The sequence below is a fragment of the Cetorhinus maximus genome, chromosome 2 (assembly GCF_964194155.1).
Source record: "Cetorhinus maximus chromosome 2, sCetMax3.hap1.1, whole genome shotgun sequence".
Classification (NCBI taxonomy): domain Eukaryota; kingdom Metazoa; phylum Chordata; class Chondrichthyes; order Lamniformes; family Cetorhinidae; genus Cetorhinus; species Cetorhinus maximus.
The window spans coordinates 13,996,254-14,014,127 of record NC_135880.1 but is presented as its reverse complement, the minus strand read 5'-3'; the positions used below and the strand labels follow the sequence as shown (position 1 = coordinate 14,014,127).

General features: G+C 42.3%; 1 protein-coding gene across 14 annotated transcripts in view; it reads left to right on the top strand.

Moving 5' to 3' along the window:
• Window positions 1-17,874, top strand: part of nek1 (NIMA-related kinase 1) — a 166,891-nt gene that overhangs the window by 129,918 nt on the left and 19,099 nt on the right. For all 14 annotated transcript variants that reach the window (XM_078560992.1, XM_078560972.1, XM_078560953.1 and 11 more), the window contains one exon: window positions 4,279-4,523. In XM_078560992.1, coding sequence (XP_078417118.1) covers window positions 4,279-4,523 — 245 coding nt within the window. The remainder of the gene's footprint in view (window positions 1-4,278; window positions 4,524-17,874) is intronic.

Below are 17,874 nucleotides of genomic sequence, written 5' to 3'. Positions count from 1 at the left end.
TTTTTCAATTCTATCCCCCCAGAAATGGACCCCGCTGCTTAGCTTGCTTTCTTTTTTGACCTCATTAACCTTTTCGTAATTTGTGACTGTCCACCCCAAAATCCTTTGCTCCTCTACCCCATTTAAATTCTTAGAATCTAAGCATTATGTGCTCACTTTATTCTTTGTACCAAAATGTGCCACCTCACATCTATAATGAAATTAATTTGCCAATGAAACATCTATTCTACAAGTTTATTAATATCTTCAAGTATTTTGCCACATTCTTCTTTTTGTATTAGCTACATCCTCCAGATTGGTATTGCCCTCAAATTTTAGAATTATACTTATGATTTCTGAGATAAAATCGGTTAACATAAATTATGAACAACAGTCATCCTCGTGAAACAGCACTTCCCATGTTGTGTTTCTGTTTTGTAACTAACTTGTTATTCATTTCACCACCTGTCCTTGTGCTCTGACTGCTCATGAGTCTCCTGCGTCGTGCCTTATTGAAGGGCTTTTGAAAATCCAAATATATAACATCTACTATATTGCCCTTACCTGCGCTCTGTTACTTCTCAAAGAATTCAATGGGGTAGATTAATCATGATTTTCTCTTTTAAAATCTTGGCTGACTGCTCCTTATAATATTATGGGTTTCTAAATGTTTTTCAGTCACATCGTTGAGTGATTCTATTATCTTGCCTACCACTAACATTTAGCTAATTGGTCTATAGCCCCTTAGACTTGTTTTATCTCCTTTTTTAGCTACAGGAATTAAATTTGTAATTCCTCAGTCCTCTGGCACTTATCCTTTTCTACTGAACTTTCATATGATATATGTTATAGTGCTGTCTCTTCCCAACTACTTTTAATAGCATGTGTACAATCATCTGGACCTAGGGTTTTATCATCTAAGTTTGATTAATTTACCAGTTATTTCATGTCCTTTGTCTTTGCAGAGATGTACACAAATAAAGACAAGATAGTTAGGAACACAGGAACAGGCATTAAGCCATTTAGCCCATCGAGCCTGCTCCACCATTCAGACAGACCAAGGCTGATCATTTACCTCAATTCCACTTTCCCGCACTATCTCCATTTCCCTCGATGTCATTCGTCTCCAGGACTCTATTGATTTCTGTTTTAAGCATGCTCAATAATTGTGCTTCCACAGCCCTCTAGGGTAGAGAATTCCAAAGATTCACCACCCTCTGAGTAAAGAAATTCTTCCTCATCTCAGTCTTAAATGGCCTACCCCTTACCCTGAGATTATGTCCCATGGTTCTAGACTCAGCAGCCAGGGGAAATATCTTATCTACATCCAACCTGTCACGCCCCATAAGAATGTTATAAGTTTCAACAATGTCACTACCACTTCCCACACTCCCAATTCTTCGCAACTCTAGGGAATGCAGACTGAGTCTCCTCAATCTGTCTTCATAAGACAATCCTGCCATCCCGGGGATTAGGCTTGTGAACTTCCGTTGCACTCTCTCAATGGCAAGTGTAACCCTCCTTAGATAAGGGGACCGTACTTCAGGTGAGGTCTCACTAAGGCTCTATATAACTGCAGCAAGACATCCTTACTCCTATACTCAAATCTCCCCGCATTGCAGGCCAACAAACCATTTGCCTCCCTAATTGTTGTTGCACCTCCATGCTTGCTTTTAGTGACTCATGAACAGGGACATCCAGGTCCCTTTGGAAATCAACAATTCCTAACTTCTCACCATTTAAGAAATATTCGACCTTTCTGTTTTTTGTACCACATTGAATAATTTCACACTTATTCACGTTATATTCCATCTGCCATATTCTAGCCCATTCACTTAGGCTGTCCGAGTCCTTGAAGCCCTCTTGCATCCTCCTCTTCCTCAATTTACATTCCCACCCAGTTTGATGTCATCAGCAAATCTGGAAATATTACAATTGGTCCCCACATGCAAATCATTTGTATAGATGGTGAACAGGTGTGGACCTAACACTGATCCTTGCGGTACCCCACTAGTAACATCCTGTCATCCTGAGAATGATCTGTTTATTCCTACTCTGTTTTCAGCCTGTTAACAAATTCTCAATCCATACTAGTATAAAATGGGAGAAGGTGGTGTAGTGGGAATGTTACTGGATAGTAATCCAGAGGCCCAGGATAATGCTCTGGGGACATGGATTCAAATCTCACTCCATCAGCTGGTGGAATTTAAATCCCATGAAAGAATAATTTCTTTTTAAAAAAATCTCTCAATTCCATGCACTCTAATTTTGTACTAACCACCTGTGTTGAACCATATCAAAAGCCTTCCGAAAATCCAAATACACTACATCCACTGGTTCTCCTTTATCTATGCTACAAGTAACATCCTCAAAAAAACTTCCAAGTTTGTCAAACATGATTTTGCTTTCATAAATCCATCTTGACGCTGCCCCATTTTACCATTCTTTTCTAAAATGTACAGTTATTACACCCTTAATAATAGATTTTAACATTTTTCTTACTACTGATGTCAAACTAACAGGTCTGTGGGTCTCCATTCCCCCTTTTCTTCCCTCAATTTTTTACATGTACTACTTTCCAGTCCACAGGAACCTTTCCAGAATCTGTAGAATTTTCAAGGTTATCTTTCTAACCACCTCTTTCAACACTCTAGGATGAAGCTCATCTGGTCCAGGGGATCTATCAACCTTCAACCCAGTTAAATTTTCATGTACCACCTCTTTACTGATACTAATTTGTTTTAGTTCCTCAGTTTCACAAGTCCCTTGGTCACCTAGTATTTGTGGGAGATTTTCTATATCATCTTCCGTGAAGACAGACACACACAAACCGTTTAGGTTCTCTGCCATTTTCCTGTTCTCCATTATAAATTCCCCTGTCCCCACCTGTAATGGGCCTACATTTGTCCTAGCCAGTCGCTTCCTTTTCACATACCTAAAGAAGCTTTTACAGTCCACTTTTATGTTCCTTGCTAGTTTGCATTCATATTCTCTTTTCCCTTTCTTAATCAGTTTCTTGGTCTTCCTTTGCTGGATTCTAAATTGCTCCCAATCCTCAGACTTACCACTTCTTCTGGCATCCTTATAAGCCATTTCCTTTGATCTAATGCAATCTTTAACCTCCTTTGTTAACCACAGTTGATTTACCTTTCCCTTGGCTGTTTGTGCCTTAGAGGAATGTATATCTGTTGTAGAACATGTAGTATTTCTTTAAATACTAGCCATTGCCTGTCTACCACCAAATCTTTTAGTATATTTTCCCAATCCGCCATAGCCAACTTGCCCCTCATACCATCATAGTGTCCTTTCTTCAGATTGAAGACCCTAGTTTCAGAATGAACTCTATCGCATTCAAACAATGCGAAATTCTATCATATTATGGTCACTATTTCCCAAAGGCTCCTTTATAGCAAGGTTATTAATTAGCCCTTTCTCATTACATAACACTAAATCCAAAATAGCCCAATCCCTAGTTGTCTCCTCAATGTACTGCTCCAGAAATCCATCTCATACACAGTTAAGTCCATTCTATGCATTTGGGATTGAAACTGGCTCTGCCCAACATTGCTCGTGCATTTTTTACATATTTTTGATTTTTGCATTTTGACATCCCACAAACAGCGATGAGATATGTGACAAATATATCTTTGTGGCAACAACAGAGGAATTTTGGAATTGTTCCAAGAAGATCTCCTGTTGCTTCCTTGAAAATTTAGCGAGGTCGTTAGCACCAAAGTGAATTACCGGAATGGGCTGGCAGACCTTGAATTGATGCCTCTAAAGGAAGACACCTTCTATAGTGTAGGACCCAACCACAACAACTCTTCCCTCACCCCCACCACTCAATACTACACAGATATGTCAGCTAGATTTTGTGGAGCTTAAACCCATAAACTCTTCCTGAGAGGATTACCTAACAAGTATTCAATTAACTGCTAGAAATGGGGCAGAGGGCAGAAATGATTAAATGATAAAAGAGATGATGATGCAAGGCAAGATTATGGGATGGGTAAAGAAACAAAAGATGGGTTGAGGGGAAGTGTAAATGGTTATAGCAGAATCACTGCTGTCATCTACTTTCTGAGAAAATGTGGGATATAATATAAAGTAGTTGAACTCAATGTTAAGGCCATAAAGTGTAAACCATCTAATTGAAATATGAGGTGCTGTTCCTCAACTTTGTGCTGCAGTTCATTGGTATGGTGTTGGAAACCGAGGACAGAGTGGGAGCAGGGTGGACAATGAAAGTTAACTGTGATCAAAAAGAAAAGCAGTCATTTAATAATTTGTGTGTTGCAGTATATTTGGAGACGGTGATGCAGATGACTTGCAGGAGCTTCAGGCATCGATGGAGCGTCTGTTGCAGGAGCAGCCCAGTGAAGAGTTCAGTGAAGAGGAGGAGGAGGAGGCAGCTTCCAATTCAAGCCCTCCTGAGGGAAGTGTTTATAATGCAGAATCCTCAGTGAATGGAGCAGATGGGGAAGATGATGAAAATCCAGCAAGCAGCAGTGACCAAAGTGGAATTCATGAAGAGTGGCATTCAGGTTATATTTGCTATATTCTTGACTATTACACTACCAAATAGTGTTTGTAAATGTTATTTTAGATGGTATACGTAACGTGGTGCTGATAATTTATTGAACTGAATGTTGTGATTTTACAATATTATAGACAATACTGACAAGATAGTGGTAAAAATAAATCACTTGTAATTAGGGCAAGTGATTTGTCTTATCAAATAATTTGTTATCATTCTGCTCTGTATAAAAAGTGGCCTTTCCATAATCTTTGGGACTTTTTGCAACAACTTGTAGTTGTTACAATTGTTAATTGTACAGAACATGCACAACGTGCAAAGCGTTACAGGATCTGTTGCACAGTGTTGCATTGCACCATATCACTTGGTGTAATTACCATATACATGTAGATATTGAACCTATTATTACAAACCAGATCATAAATTATGGTGGTACGCACTGTTTGTCAGAAAGTAATAATGGTCTTTTTGTTATTTAATGTTGACCATTGAGATTTAATGTAACTTGGGGCTTTTTACTCTAAGAACTTTCTCTGAAAGCACCCTGTGCTGTAATAGGGTGACGGTCATGTTAGAATTTTAAAGAGGACATCGAAATTAGCTTAAGAGTATCAGTGGTGGTTCATTGAATAAATGGATTATGTGACCTGGCACTGAACCCAAAAGTCCCAAATTTAATCTGCAATCATTTCCAGAGTTTGCTTACCTCAGCTGTGATGGTGGTGACCTTAAGCTAGGGAAATGTACAATGAGTCAGGTTCTCCTGGACCATTTCCTTATTGTGAATGTGAATGACCCCTGTTCAAAGTATAAATGATGAGAAGAGTGGGATTTGGCTTGGGAATGATGGTCTCCATTGATCAAAGGGACTACTGGCACTTGCTGGCCACCCTAACATGAAGAAGAGCTAAGTACTCGCAGCCACCAAACAAGGAAGAAGAGGTGATCAGAGAAATTCAAAGGCAAAATTGAGAAACCAGCATTGAACATGACATAGCAGAAAATTGTGACTTTCTTTTGAAAAGCACATTGTTTCTCATCTCATTGGGGTCAATTAGCTCAGTTGGCCAGATAGCTAGAATGTGGAGTAGAATAACGCCAACAGCACAAGTTCAATCCACGTACGGGCTGTGGTAGTTCTTGGAGGCCTGCCTCCTTCCTTTGCCTCACGCTTGATTAGAGTGGGTGCCCTCAAGCTGTTTAACCAATGTTGAGAGAGATCCATCTCTCTAATGGAGAGAGATGCCAATGGTCCTTTTGTGGACTATGACTACCTTTTCTAGTCTCACTCAAATATTCAGACCAAGAGTTGTGGTTCTTGGTGTGAGGGAAGGTATCATCCTTGGGTCAGTGAGTTGGAGCTTCACCTTTAGTATGATTAATTAAGCTTTGGTCATTCTCTGCCACAAATCAATCCTTTTTTGTAAAAAATTTGCACGCAAGCAGTGTTGAGGATTTTTCAAAAAGTGGAGAGGTTATGTGAACCAGATCTCTCTCAAAATCGGCAGTATTGCGGATGAAACTGTTGAATTTGCCCCTCTTTTCTTCCGGCTTGCTATACTGCACCATCATCCATGAATTGTCCATGCTGTTGAGTTTTTTCTCATGGAATGATCTCATGCAACAATCAGCTTCTGAATTCCAGGTGTCCTGTAGTTAAATGGACTGGTACCTGTGGAGATGGACAATACCATTCAACAATGGACAAATCCAACCAAGAGTTGGATTTACTTTCATAAATTCATTGATACAATCGTTATGACTTTGTACCCCTGAAATAAGGAGTGGGAAAACTGCCATCACCATCCAGTTATTCATGCCTGAATGGTTGGCATGGAGTTAAATAAGCGAGGACGGTACAACATCTGATCCTGAGTGTTGAAAGAAGTAAGAGCAGCTCTCAGAATTTTGGATTTAATCCTAAAGGGATTGGAATTTAAAGGTGAAGAAGTGATGGTTCAATTATATTGACCCCATTTGGAGCACTGCATTCAGTTTTGGGCACCAAAGGATATATTGGCTTTGTGGTGAGGTGGAGGCATGGTGGTATAATGCAGTTTCACCAGAATGACACTGATGTTTAAAGGGTAAAATTGAGACAGCTTGCATAAGCTTGGATTGGGTTTGATCTAACTGAGCTATTTAAAATTATTAAGGAATTTGCCATTCCTTGACTGTCACTGGACCAAAAAGCTGGAGCTCCTTTCCTCGCAGCACTGTGGGTGTACCTATACCTCGTGGGCTGTGGTGGTTCAAGAAAGTGGCTCACCACCTTCTCCAGGGCAATTAAGGATGGGCAGCAAATTCTGGACTTGTTAGTGATGCTCACATCCCATGAAAGAATTTTTTTTAAAAAAGGTACAGAGAAGTCATCCAGTGGGGATAGCCAGAACAAGGAGGCATAATTTTAAAATTGGGGCTAGGCCATTTAGGAGTGAAATCAGGAAGCATTATCTCACCCAAAAAAGCTGTGAATTTCGGGTCAATTGATATTTTCACAGCTCAGGTGAATGGAATTTTGTGAGGTAAGGCTTTCGAGGGGTATTGAACACAAGCAGGTGAATGGAGTTGAGCTACAGATTTGCCATAATCTAACTGAATGGCTTACTGCTGTGCTTGTGTGATAAGTGAAGAAATACAATTGGGGTGATGATGCAGGTGTTGGAAGGGAGGAATGGAACTCATCAAGCAATTGAAGGCTAAAATAGAAGTAGAGCGTGGTAAGATTTTGTGGGAGTAATGGTTACAATATGTTTATTTTGGTCAGCTTGATGTCTGACATCTCAAGCTACTGGGAAATCCAAAACATTGAGTTTCTATTTGACGAATATGGAATGCATACTCTCTCCATTTGGGTGCAAAGATACCACTTAACTAAACTCAGAGAAATTAGTGCATTTTGCTGCAGTGGAGGCTGAGGGAATGCTGGGTTTGGTCAGGGGAACTGCTAGTATTTAACCATCTAAACCGTCAAATTACCCTTCTTCCTATCCACCCACGATCACCATACCAACATGGGCGTTGCCTTGTATGATTTTCTGGAGCCAAATGTCGAGTATCCAGTCCCCAGGGACATGCACTTACTGTTTGTTGGCCAGGCTGGCTGGTCAATTGTCAGAAGGTCCCTGAAATACTGTGGACCTATCTGGCTTAAATGTTAGATTGTGATTACAGAGACTAGGTCCGATGACTTGGTGGGTGACTTCACTTGCAGTTTGCTACAGAGCCAAACAAACTAAAAAGACCTTCAATCCACAGGTTCTTGAGTTAGTTGAGCTCAGCTACAGCTATGGTGCTACATTTGACTTTGGTGGCCCTGGGCTAGGAAGTGGGGGAAAAAACAATATCAGCTTAAGTTCCCATTTGTGACTGATAATCCGTAACCTATGCTGGAAAGTGAGTATCGGTTGAGAGCAGGAATGAGCTCTGATATGATGCTGTCCTCCCCTCCCATTTTCCTATTCACCGTGGTCAGTTGAATGGGATAACTAAGGGCTGCCAACCCAGTAAGAGTCAGCACCTTCAGAAAAGAGAAAGGAAAAAAGGACTGAAATAGTTGTGATATCTTGTATGGGTATTTGAAGTTCTATCAAAGAAAAATATGATGGATAAATTCAAACCGAAGGGTACCAAGTATCCTGGCATTATCCAACGTTCTGTCATTTCAGTCCCAAACTTGCCATTCACATTCCTAAACAAGTGTGTTTTAGCAATAGGTGAATCATGAGCAGGTAACTGAACAAGCACCATCCTCAAATGGGCAGACAGCATACTGGTGTGTTTTTATAAAAAAAAGCATTGAAGGCTGTAGTGGAATATTCATAGTAATACATTTAGAATGAACCTTTAGAATTAGAAACATTTGCAGCTAGTCAAAATATTGGCGTTATTGACATTACAGAGACATGGCTGCAAGGAGAAGATGGACAAGAGATGAAGCTAGAATGGTATAACATGTTTCGAAAAGATAGAGCAGGTAAGTTAGTTAGAGAGTTAACGTTTTTGGCCAGAGGACACGGCAGCTATCAAAATAAAGGTGAGCACAGCTGCAGAAGAGGGAGATATAGATGATATATTAATAAATAGTTGTTTGGTTGTACAGAACTTGAGTATTGCTGAAAAAAGACACATGTCAAAGCTTTTCTTCTTGCACTCATCAGGACACTTTGCAAGAATACTAATAAAAGGGGGAAACAACAAATTGTACTGTATGTGAAGAGAGTGCTGATTGGTTGGCAAGTGGACTATGGTAGAGGTGTTGCCATGGAGAGTGCACCAGTGATGGTGACTGACAGTTAATTGCCAAGCATTGTTTGAAATTTAAACCAGGCAGCTTGATCCTGATTGGTCAAAGCGTTGTTTTGAGGAATGAGTCAGCGAATGGCTGTCACATTTTGTTTAGCTGAAACAGGCGCAATGTGTGTACATGTTCTCATTGCCTCCAAAGAACAGGGCCTTGTGTATTAATATATGTAGCTTCCAGTACACCCACACGTGCCACACTGCAAGCCCGACTGACTATCTTAGATTGGTTGTCAGCGTAATTTTTAGCACATTGAGAATTATTTAGCAAGTGTTGTCCAATCGCAGAATCACATCTAATTTTGGACACTGTTTTGAGTTTTGCAAGCACAGGCTTGTTGGGTACAGTCTGTACCTTGCCTGTTGCGAACAAAGGCTGGGACATGCTGTTTGTTACAATCTGCCAGTCTTTGGGAGGTAAGGCCTACATGCCTAGCATTGGACGGCCCGCTTCTACCTCCTACCCAAAATCCACAAACAGGACTGTCCCGGCAGATCGATTGTGTCAGCCTGTTCCTGCCCCACGGAACTCATTTCTTGCTATCTTGACTCCATCCTCTCTCCCCTTGTCCAGTCTCTTCCCACCTACATCCGTGATTCCTCTCACACCCTACATCATATCAACAATTTCCAGTTCCCTGCCCCAACCGCCTCCTCTTCACCATGGACGTCCAATCCCTCTACACCTCTATCCCCCACCAGGATGGTCTGAGGGCTCTCCGCTTCTTTCTCGAGCAGACGTCCGAACAATCCCCATCCACCACTACTCTCCTCCGTCTGGCTGAACTTGTTCTCTCACTGAACAATTTCTCCTTAAACTCGTCTCACTTCCTCCAAATAAAAGGTGTGGCTATGGGTACCCGCATGGGCCCCAGTTATGCCTGTCTCTTTATGGGGTATGTGGAACATTTCTTGTTCCAGTCCTACTCAGTCCCCCTCCCACAACTCTTTCTCTGGTACATCGATGATTGCTTTGGTGCCGCTTCATGTTCTCGTCTGGATCTGGAAAAATTTATTAATTTTGCTTCCAATTTCCACCCCTCCATCATTTTCACGTGGTCCATCACTGACACTTCCTTTCCCTTCCTTGACCTCTCTGTCTCAATTTCTGGTGATGGACTGTCCACCAATATTCATTACAAGCCTACCGACTCCCACAGCTACCTCGACTACAGCTCCTCACACCCCGCTTCCTGTAAGGACTCCATCCCATTCTCTCAGTTCCTTCGCCTCCGTCGCATCTGTTCTGATGATGCCACTTTCAAAAACAGTTCCTCTGACATGTCTTCCTTCTTCCTTAACCGAGGTTTTCCACCCACGGTAGTTGACAGGACCCTCAACCATGTCCGGCCCATCTTCCGCGCATCCACCCTCACACCTTGCTCTCCCTCCCAGAACCATGGTAGGGTCCTCTTTGTCCTCACTTATCACCCCACCAGCCTCCGCGTTCAAAGGATCATCCTCCACCATTTCCACCAACTCCAGCAAGATGCCACCACCAAACACATCTTCCCTTCACTCCCCCTAGAGGCTTTCCGCAGGGATCGCTCCCTCTGGGACACCCTGGTCCACTCTTCCATCACCCCATACACCTCAACCCCCTCCCACGGCACCTTCCCATGCAACCACAGAAGGTGCAACACCTGTCCCTTTACTTCCCCCCCCCCTCCTCACCGTCCAAGGGCCCAAACACTCCTTTCAAGTGAAGCAGCACTTCACTTGCACTTCCCTCAATTTAGTCTACTGCATTCGCTGCTCCCAATGCGGTCTCCTCTACATTGGAGAGACCAAACGTAGACTGGGTGACCGCTTTGCGGAACACCTTCGGTCTGTCCGCAAGCATGACCCAGACCTCCCTGTCGCTTGCCATTTCAACACACCACCCTGCCCTCATGCCCACATGTCCGTCCTTGGCCTGCTGCAGTGTTCCAGTGAAGCTCAACGCAAACTGGAGGAACAGCACCTCATCTTCCGACTAGGCACTTTACAGTCTTCCGGACTTAATATTGAGTTCAACAATTTCAGATCGTGAACTATCTCCTCCATCCCCACCCGCTTTCCGATCCCCCCTTTTCCAATAATTTATAATTTTAAAAAAAATATATTTTTCTTTTCCCACCTATTTTTAAATTTATTTCGGTCTATTGTTTTATCTCCACCTTTTAGCCCATTTCGATCCCTTCCCCCCCACCCCACCCCCACTAGGGCCATCTGTCACGAGCTTGTCCTGCTTGCTACCCTTAATGTTCCCATTAGCACATTCCTTAGATAATATTACCACCTTCAACACCCTTTTGTCTATGACATCTTTGGCAATCTCTTCTTTGCCTCCACCTATCACTGGCTCTCTATCCAGTTCTACTTGTCCCACCCCCCTTTACCAGCTTATATTTCACCTCATTTCTCTATTTCCTTAGTTCTAACGAAGAGTCGTATGGACTCGAAACGTCAACTGTATCTCTCTCCACAGATGCTGTCAGATCTGCTGAATTTTTCCAGGTATTTTTGTTTTTGTTTCAGATTTCCAGCATCCGCAGTATTTTGCTTTTATATTTATGCTTAGCATCATACTGGCACTGAAATTCAAATACCATGTTACTCATTTGTGTGATAGGCAGAACGACTTTTTGGCTTGACGGCAGCATTCTGTTAGTGGCGAATACAATTTGTGTTGCTACCGCGTAGTAGTAGCGTAAAACAGCTAGCTTCACCTGTTGCTCAAATTGCTGAGATATCTTGCCCTTCCAGGGTAATCTGAGGTAGATTGGGCACTTTTCAGGGCCGAAGGTGATGGCCTTAGGCCAATTCATGAGTTTGTGTGGTATACAGCGCAAAATGATCTGATCGGGGTAGCCATCATCCTGCAGGATGCCTTTGATGCACCCTACTTCAGCATCAAGCTTGCATCGTGAGCAAGTGGCTTGGGCCCCATTTACAAAGTTGCTGATGAGACCAGTCTTATAGCATGTGGAAGTGTAATTGACCAGTGAAGGTAGGCTTTTGGTAGATCATGATAGAGAATCCCCAGGCAGATTTCTCAACTAGTACGTCTAGGAAGTGGAGTTCATTTGACTGCTCCATTTCAAGGTGAGTTTGAGCGCAGGATGGAGCCTATTAAGACATGTAAGGAAATTATTACATGCAGCTGCAGATTTAAATAGAGCAAACGTATCGTCCACATATCGGAAATATACAAGTGGTAGAAGGTTAGGTGTTATTCTATTGAAGACACGTTTCTCATGGAACCCAAGAAAGATGTTTACGAGAGCTTGGGCCTTGAGGGGATCCCATGGCAACACCATCTATTTGGGCATATTAAAACTGAACTCAACTGTGTGAGTTGCCAAGTTCATAGGTTCAGTGAGTGCTGATTCATGCAATGGTGGTGGGCCTAGATCGCCATTGCGTAGTGCTGCAGCACAAATATCTATGGCTTACTTAAGTGGAAGATTGGTGAGTAGGCTAGCAATGTCAAATGAGCACATGGAGACAGCATTGCTATTGATATGCAAGTCTTATATGGCCTTTGCAAATGCGAAGGAGTCCTTCATCATGCATGTGGCAAAGTTGGTCAGAACTGGTTGTAACAATTCACCCAACCATTTGGCCAATTCATGTTGTGCAGAACCGGTCATAGTAAAGATGGGGCATAAAGGGACATCACTTTTGCGTGTCTTGGCCCATACGTACGCAGACGTAGCCAACTGTGAGGATGAACCATGTCATATATATCACGCGGTAGCTCATCGCTCTTACAGCAGTCCAGCACGTGTTTTTTTTTTTTAAAGCTTACTTTCGAGCAAGGCTGTCTGGTCATGTTGAGCAGTAGGTCCAATGGATTCAAATTTGGACCTGTCATTAAGAATGGCAGCAATATTAATATTAAATAGGCTGTCAAATTAGCAAACTGGCAGCTGCTTTTATCCTGCAACTCCAGAACAGTTGGAAGGAAACTTGTTGGAAGTGACATTGGTATCCCAGAAACCCAGGTGTGAAGCAGGCCAAGGAGCAGTAACTGGAAAGGAGTGGTGTAAGTGAATCAGTAATGATTGAGTGATTCTAAATAGGTGAGGTGGAGAATTGGGGTTAGTTGCTATATAAAATGTATTTTACATCAGTTCTCTCAAACTGGTTAGTGATAAAGAAAGAACATGAATTTACTTAGCTTCTCATCCTGTCCTTTGGACTTCCCAAAATGTTTTTTGTTTACAACCAACAGATTATATTCTGGGGAGTGCACTCGTTATATTGGCAAATGTGACAGCCAGTTGGCAAGCCGCGAGGTCCTATGAACAGCAAACAAATGACAAGTTAATCAGTTTTTTATAATAGTTCCCAAGGTTCACTAGGTTGACCCTGGGTTATGGAGGAATTTTCCAGTGAGGAGAGGTTGAGTAGATTGGGCCTGTACTCATTGTAGTTTGGAAGAACGAGAGGTGACCTTATTGAAACACACAAGATTCTTAAGGGGCTTGACAGGGTAGATGCTGAGAGGTTGTTTCCCCTTGTGGGCGAGTCTAGGACCAGAGGGCATAATCTGAGTAAGAGTTCGCCTATTTAAGACAGATGAGGAGGAATTTCTTCTCCTGAGGGTAGTGAATCTGTGGAATTCTTTACTGCAGAGAGCTGTAGAGGCTGGGTTATTAAGTATATTCAAGGCTGAGATTGATTTTTAAGCAGACTGCCCTTGACATCAAGGCCGCATTCGACAGTGTGGCATCAAGTAGCCCTCGCAAAACTGGAGTCAATGGGAATCAGGGGGGGTGGGTGGGAACTCACTGTTGGTTGGAGACATACCTAGCATAAAGGAAGATGGTTGTGGTTGTTGGAGATAAGTCATCTCAGCTCCAGGACATCACCGCAGGAGTTCCTCAGGGTAGTGTCCTCGGCCCCAACATCTTCAGCTGCTTCATCAACGACCTTCCTTCCATCATAATGTCAGAAGTGGGGATGTTCACTGTGTTCAGCACCATTCGTGACTCCTCAGGTACTGAAGCAGTCATTGTCCAAATGCAACATTGGGCAATAGCCAGGCTTGGGCTGACCAAGTGGCAAGTAACATTCACGCCACACAAGTGTCAGGCAATGACCATCTCCAACAAGAGAGAATCTAACCATCACCCCTTGATGTTCAATGGCATTACCATCACTGAAACCCCACTATCAACATCCTGGGGGTTACCATTGACCAGAAACTGAACTGGACTATCCATATAAATACTGTGGCTACAAGAGCCGGCCAGAGGCTAGGAATCCTGCGACGAGTAACTCGCCTCCTGACTCCCCAAAACCTGTCCACAATCAACAAGGCACAAGTCAGGAGTGTGATGGAGTACTCCCTACTTGCCTGGATGAGTGCAGCTCCCACAACATTTAAGAAGCTTGACACCATCCAGGACAAAGCAGCCCGCTTGATTGGCACCACATCCACAAACATTCACTCCCTCCACCACCGACGCACAGTAGCAGCAGTGTGTACCATCTGCAAGGTGCACTACAGGAATTCACCACAGCTCCTTCAACAGCACGTTTCAAACCCACGACCACTACCATCTAGAAGGACAAGAGCAACAGATACATGGGAACATCACTTCCTGGAAGTTCCCCTCCAAGGCACTCACCATCCTGACTTGGAAATATATCGCCGTTCCTTCACTGTTGCCGGGTCAAAATCCTGAAACTCCCTTCCTAACAGCACTTTTGATGTATCGACACCACATGGCTCCAGTGGTTCAAGAAGGCAGCTCACCACTATCTTCTCAAGGGCAACTAGGGAGGGCAATAAATGCTGGCCCCACCAGCAAAGCCCATATCCCGTAAATGAATAAAAAAGGTAAGGGAATCGAGGGATATGGGGAAAAGGCAGGAAAGCAGAGTTGAGGATTACCAGATCAGCCATGATCTCATTGAATGGCAGAGCAGACTCGATGGGCTGAATGGCCTACTTCTACTCCTACGTCTTATAGTTCTGGGTATCTGCTGGCTTGGATGTAGGGAAAACTTCCTGTTGTTCTTAGAATAATGCCATCTAAATGGGAAGATGGAGCCTGCTCTGACTCATCTGAAAGTAATTTGGATTGTTATGACCCAGATTGGGTGTGTGCACGGTTTATCTAGCCCCACTACACCACAGGTCATCCCATTGGCGTAAATGCTTAATTGACTTACCAAAATGGCCAATTATTTACCTTCGCTACTGTTAGACCCAGGATAAAAGAGACTTTAACCAGGCTTCTTTCAATAAATCAGAATGATTGGTTTATTATAAGATGAAACTTTTTTTGAAACATATTGCAAGAACTGGTTAATACACAGTTTGTAATCTGGAAGCGTAACTATCTATCCCTTTTAAAATTCCCCAACATGCGCACATGCACGCACAAACAGAGGACAAACAAATAGGGTCTCTGCAGAGATGTGTGGTTGAAGAAAAAAACTTTATAAAAAGGATAAAGTTTGCAGGGTCGATCTGGTGCTCCCTCGTGCGAGGATGGGTTGCTAGTCCCAGTAGATATCTGGAGGTTCTCCCCAACGGAGCTTCTGCTTGGAGGAAAATGGAGCCAGATCAATCCTTCACATCTCAGCATCTTGGGTTTCCAAATACAGACAAGTTACCCTGAAGTGAGGATTCCTAGCTGGATACTGATAACCACACTGTATTTGAAGCAAGGCAAGGAGAGGATGAGCTGGACAGCTTTTCCCCATCTCATTTCATTCCCAGCTGAGTTCAAAACATAAAGCTCATCTCCATCAGGTGATTTCCAGTAAGTCACTGAGGCCTTTGCCTTTAATTGATGGGGAAAACAAACTCATTTAAAGTGATTGCAGTTCAAATTACCAAATAGCTTTCCTCCACAATAAATGCTGGTCATTTAGCTGACATCATGCGATTTCTTGGAAAAGGCATTCTTGGTCCAGTCCAAGATGACCTTATGACCTTTTTTAAAAAAAAATTCCAGGTCAATTCCCAAGTGTCCAAATGATACAATGTCCTTCCAAATTTTAAAAGAAAATGTAGTTCTTGTGGATATGGCCCTAACATGCCCCTGCCCTTAAGAAATAAAATGCCATTTCCAAATGCGTTTCATTACAAAGTGTACAGGGAAAACATATACGGTATACAAATATATTCACTCCTTATACAGAATCTGTACAATTTTCTTTGATTTTCTTGATTTCCAAATAATTCTACAAAAATTACATTCTTGATAATGCATCAGCAATTATATGATTCTTCCTGGCAATATGAACAATCTTTATATTATAAGGCTGTATTAGCAAGCTCCATCGTCATAGTCTGTCATTGAGCCTTAAATTTTTCCATAAAGACCAAGGGATTATTGTCAGGATATACTAGTGTTTCTTTACAGCCATGATGGATATATCCCTCAAAATGTTTAAGAGCGAGTAACAATCACAGGGTTTCCTTTTCTACCCTAGAGTATCTCTTTTGATGCCAATTTATTTTTTTAGAAAAGTACCTCACTGGCTTCTCTATGCCCAATTCATCTTCCTGCAATAAGACCACACCCACCCCCCAGTCACTCGCGTCTATTGCCACCTTGAAGGGTTTAACAAAATTAGGGGCGGCTAATTAGTTCATTAGTTAGGATAGCCTTCAGCTTGTCAAAAGCTGCCTGGCATTCTTTTGACCATACCATCTTTGCTGCCTTTTGCAATAAATCCATTAGTGGAGCAGCTATTGTGATGAAGTTTGGCACAAACTTAGGATAGAAGCCGCATGTCACTAAAAAATCTCATGACTTCCTGTTTAGTTCTAGGAATTCCACCAAAGCTTGTGCTTTCAGTGTTCTTGGCAATACTTGCCCCTGCCCTATGATATGCCCTAGATAATTTACTCACTCATTCAAGAACTCCCTCTCATTGCCTCTTTTGTCCTCCGCTGTGCTTACAACCTGACATACCTGTTCCTCCTTACCCTCCTCCCTATGATGGTATTGTTTTAACATATGGATATGACACAGCCAGTTCTTTTTGCTGCAATATGGGCTGTCTATCAAATCATTTACTGTTAATTACTTTTTATGAACCATGTTTTCAGAGGTTCCCCCTGTAAACTCTAACACTAATACTTCATTCCCTGTTTGTAATGTTCGGGTCGCAGCTTGCTTATCTGCCCATTCCTTCATCTTTGTTTGAGAAACTTTAAGATGTTCTTGAGCCACTTTGCAGGCTCCTGTGAGCCGTTCTTGAAACACAGACACATAATCTACATAGAGGATTCGTCGTTCTCTCCAAAAAAACTTTTCCTTGATTAATTTCAGAGGACCTCATTTCATGTCCATAAATTAATTTGCAAGGACTAAAACCAGTAGATTCACTTGGTGAATCTCAGTAACAAATAAAAGAAAGTCCAGTCCTTTGTCCCAATCATGGGGATGTTCATGACGATATGCTCTAATTGTTTTGAAGGTTTGGTGGTACTTCTCCAAAGCTCCCTGTGCCTGTGGATGATACGCTGTGGATTTTGACTGCTTGAACCCAAACTTTTGAAAAATTTTTGACGTAAAATTGGAGCCCTGGTTTGTAATCCATATCAAGTTTTTAAAAAAAGGGTTAACTTCTCCATCACTACTTTAGCTGTAATTGTCCTTAAAGGGATGACCTCTGGAAATCTAGTTTCAGACCCATAATAGTAAGGATATATTGGTGTCATGCTTTCGTTGTTGGTAACGGTCCCACACAGCCGACTAACACCCTCCTAAATGGTTCCTCAAAAACTGGTATGGGAATTAAGGGTGCCGATTTGATTGTAGGTTATGGTTTTCCTGCCATCTGGTATGTGTGTCACGTTTTACAAAACTGCACCACGTCCTTGTAAAGACCCGGCCAGTAAAATTGTCGGTTTATCTGTGCTTGAGTTTTCCATATGCCTACATGTCCTGCCTTGGAATTTCATGTGCTATCCATAGTATCTCTATGATATTTGGGCGGTGCCACTACCTGATGAAAAACTGCCCACTCTTCATTTGCAGGTCTGTGATGAGCTTTCCACTTCTTCATTAGTTGCCCACTTTTAGTACAATATTCTGGAA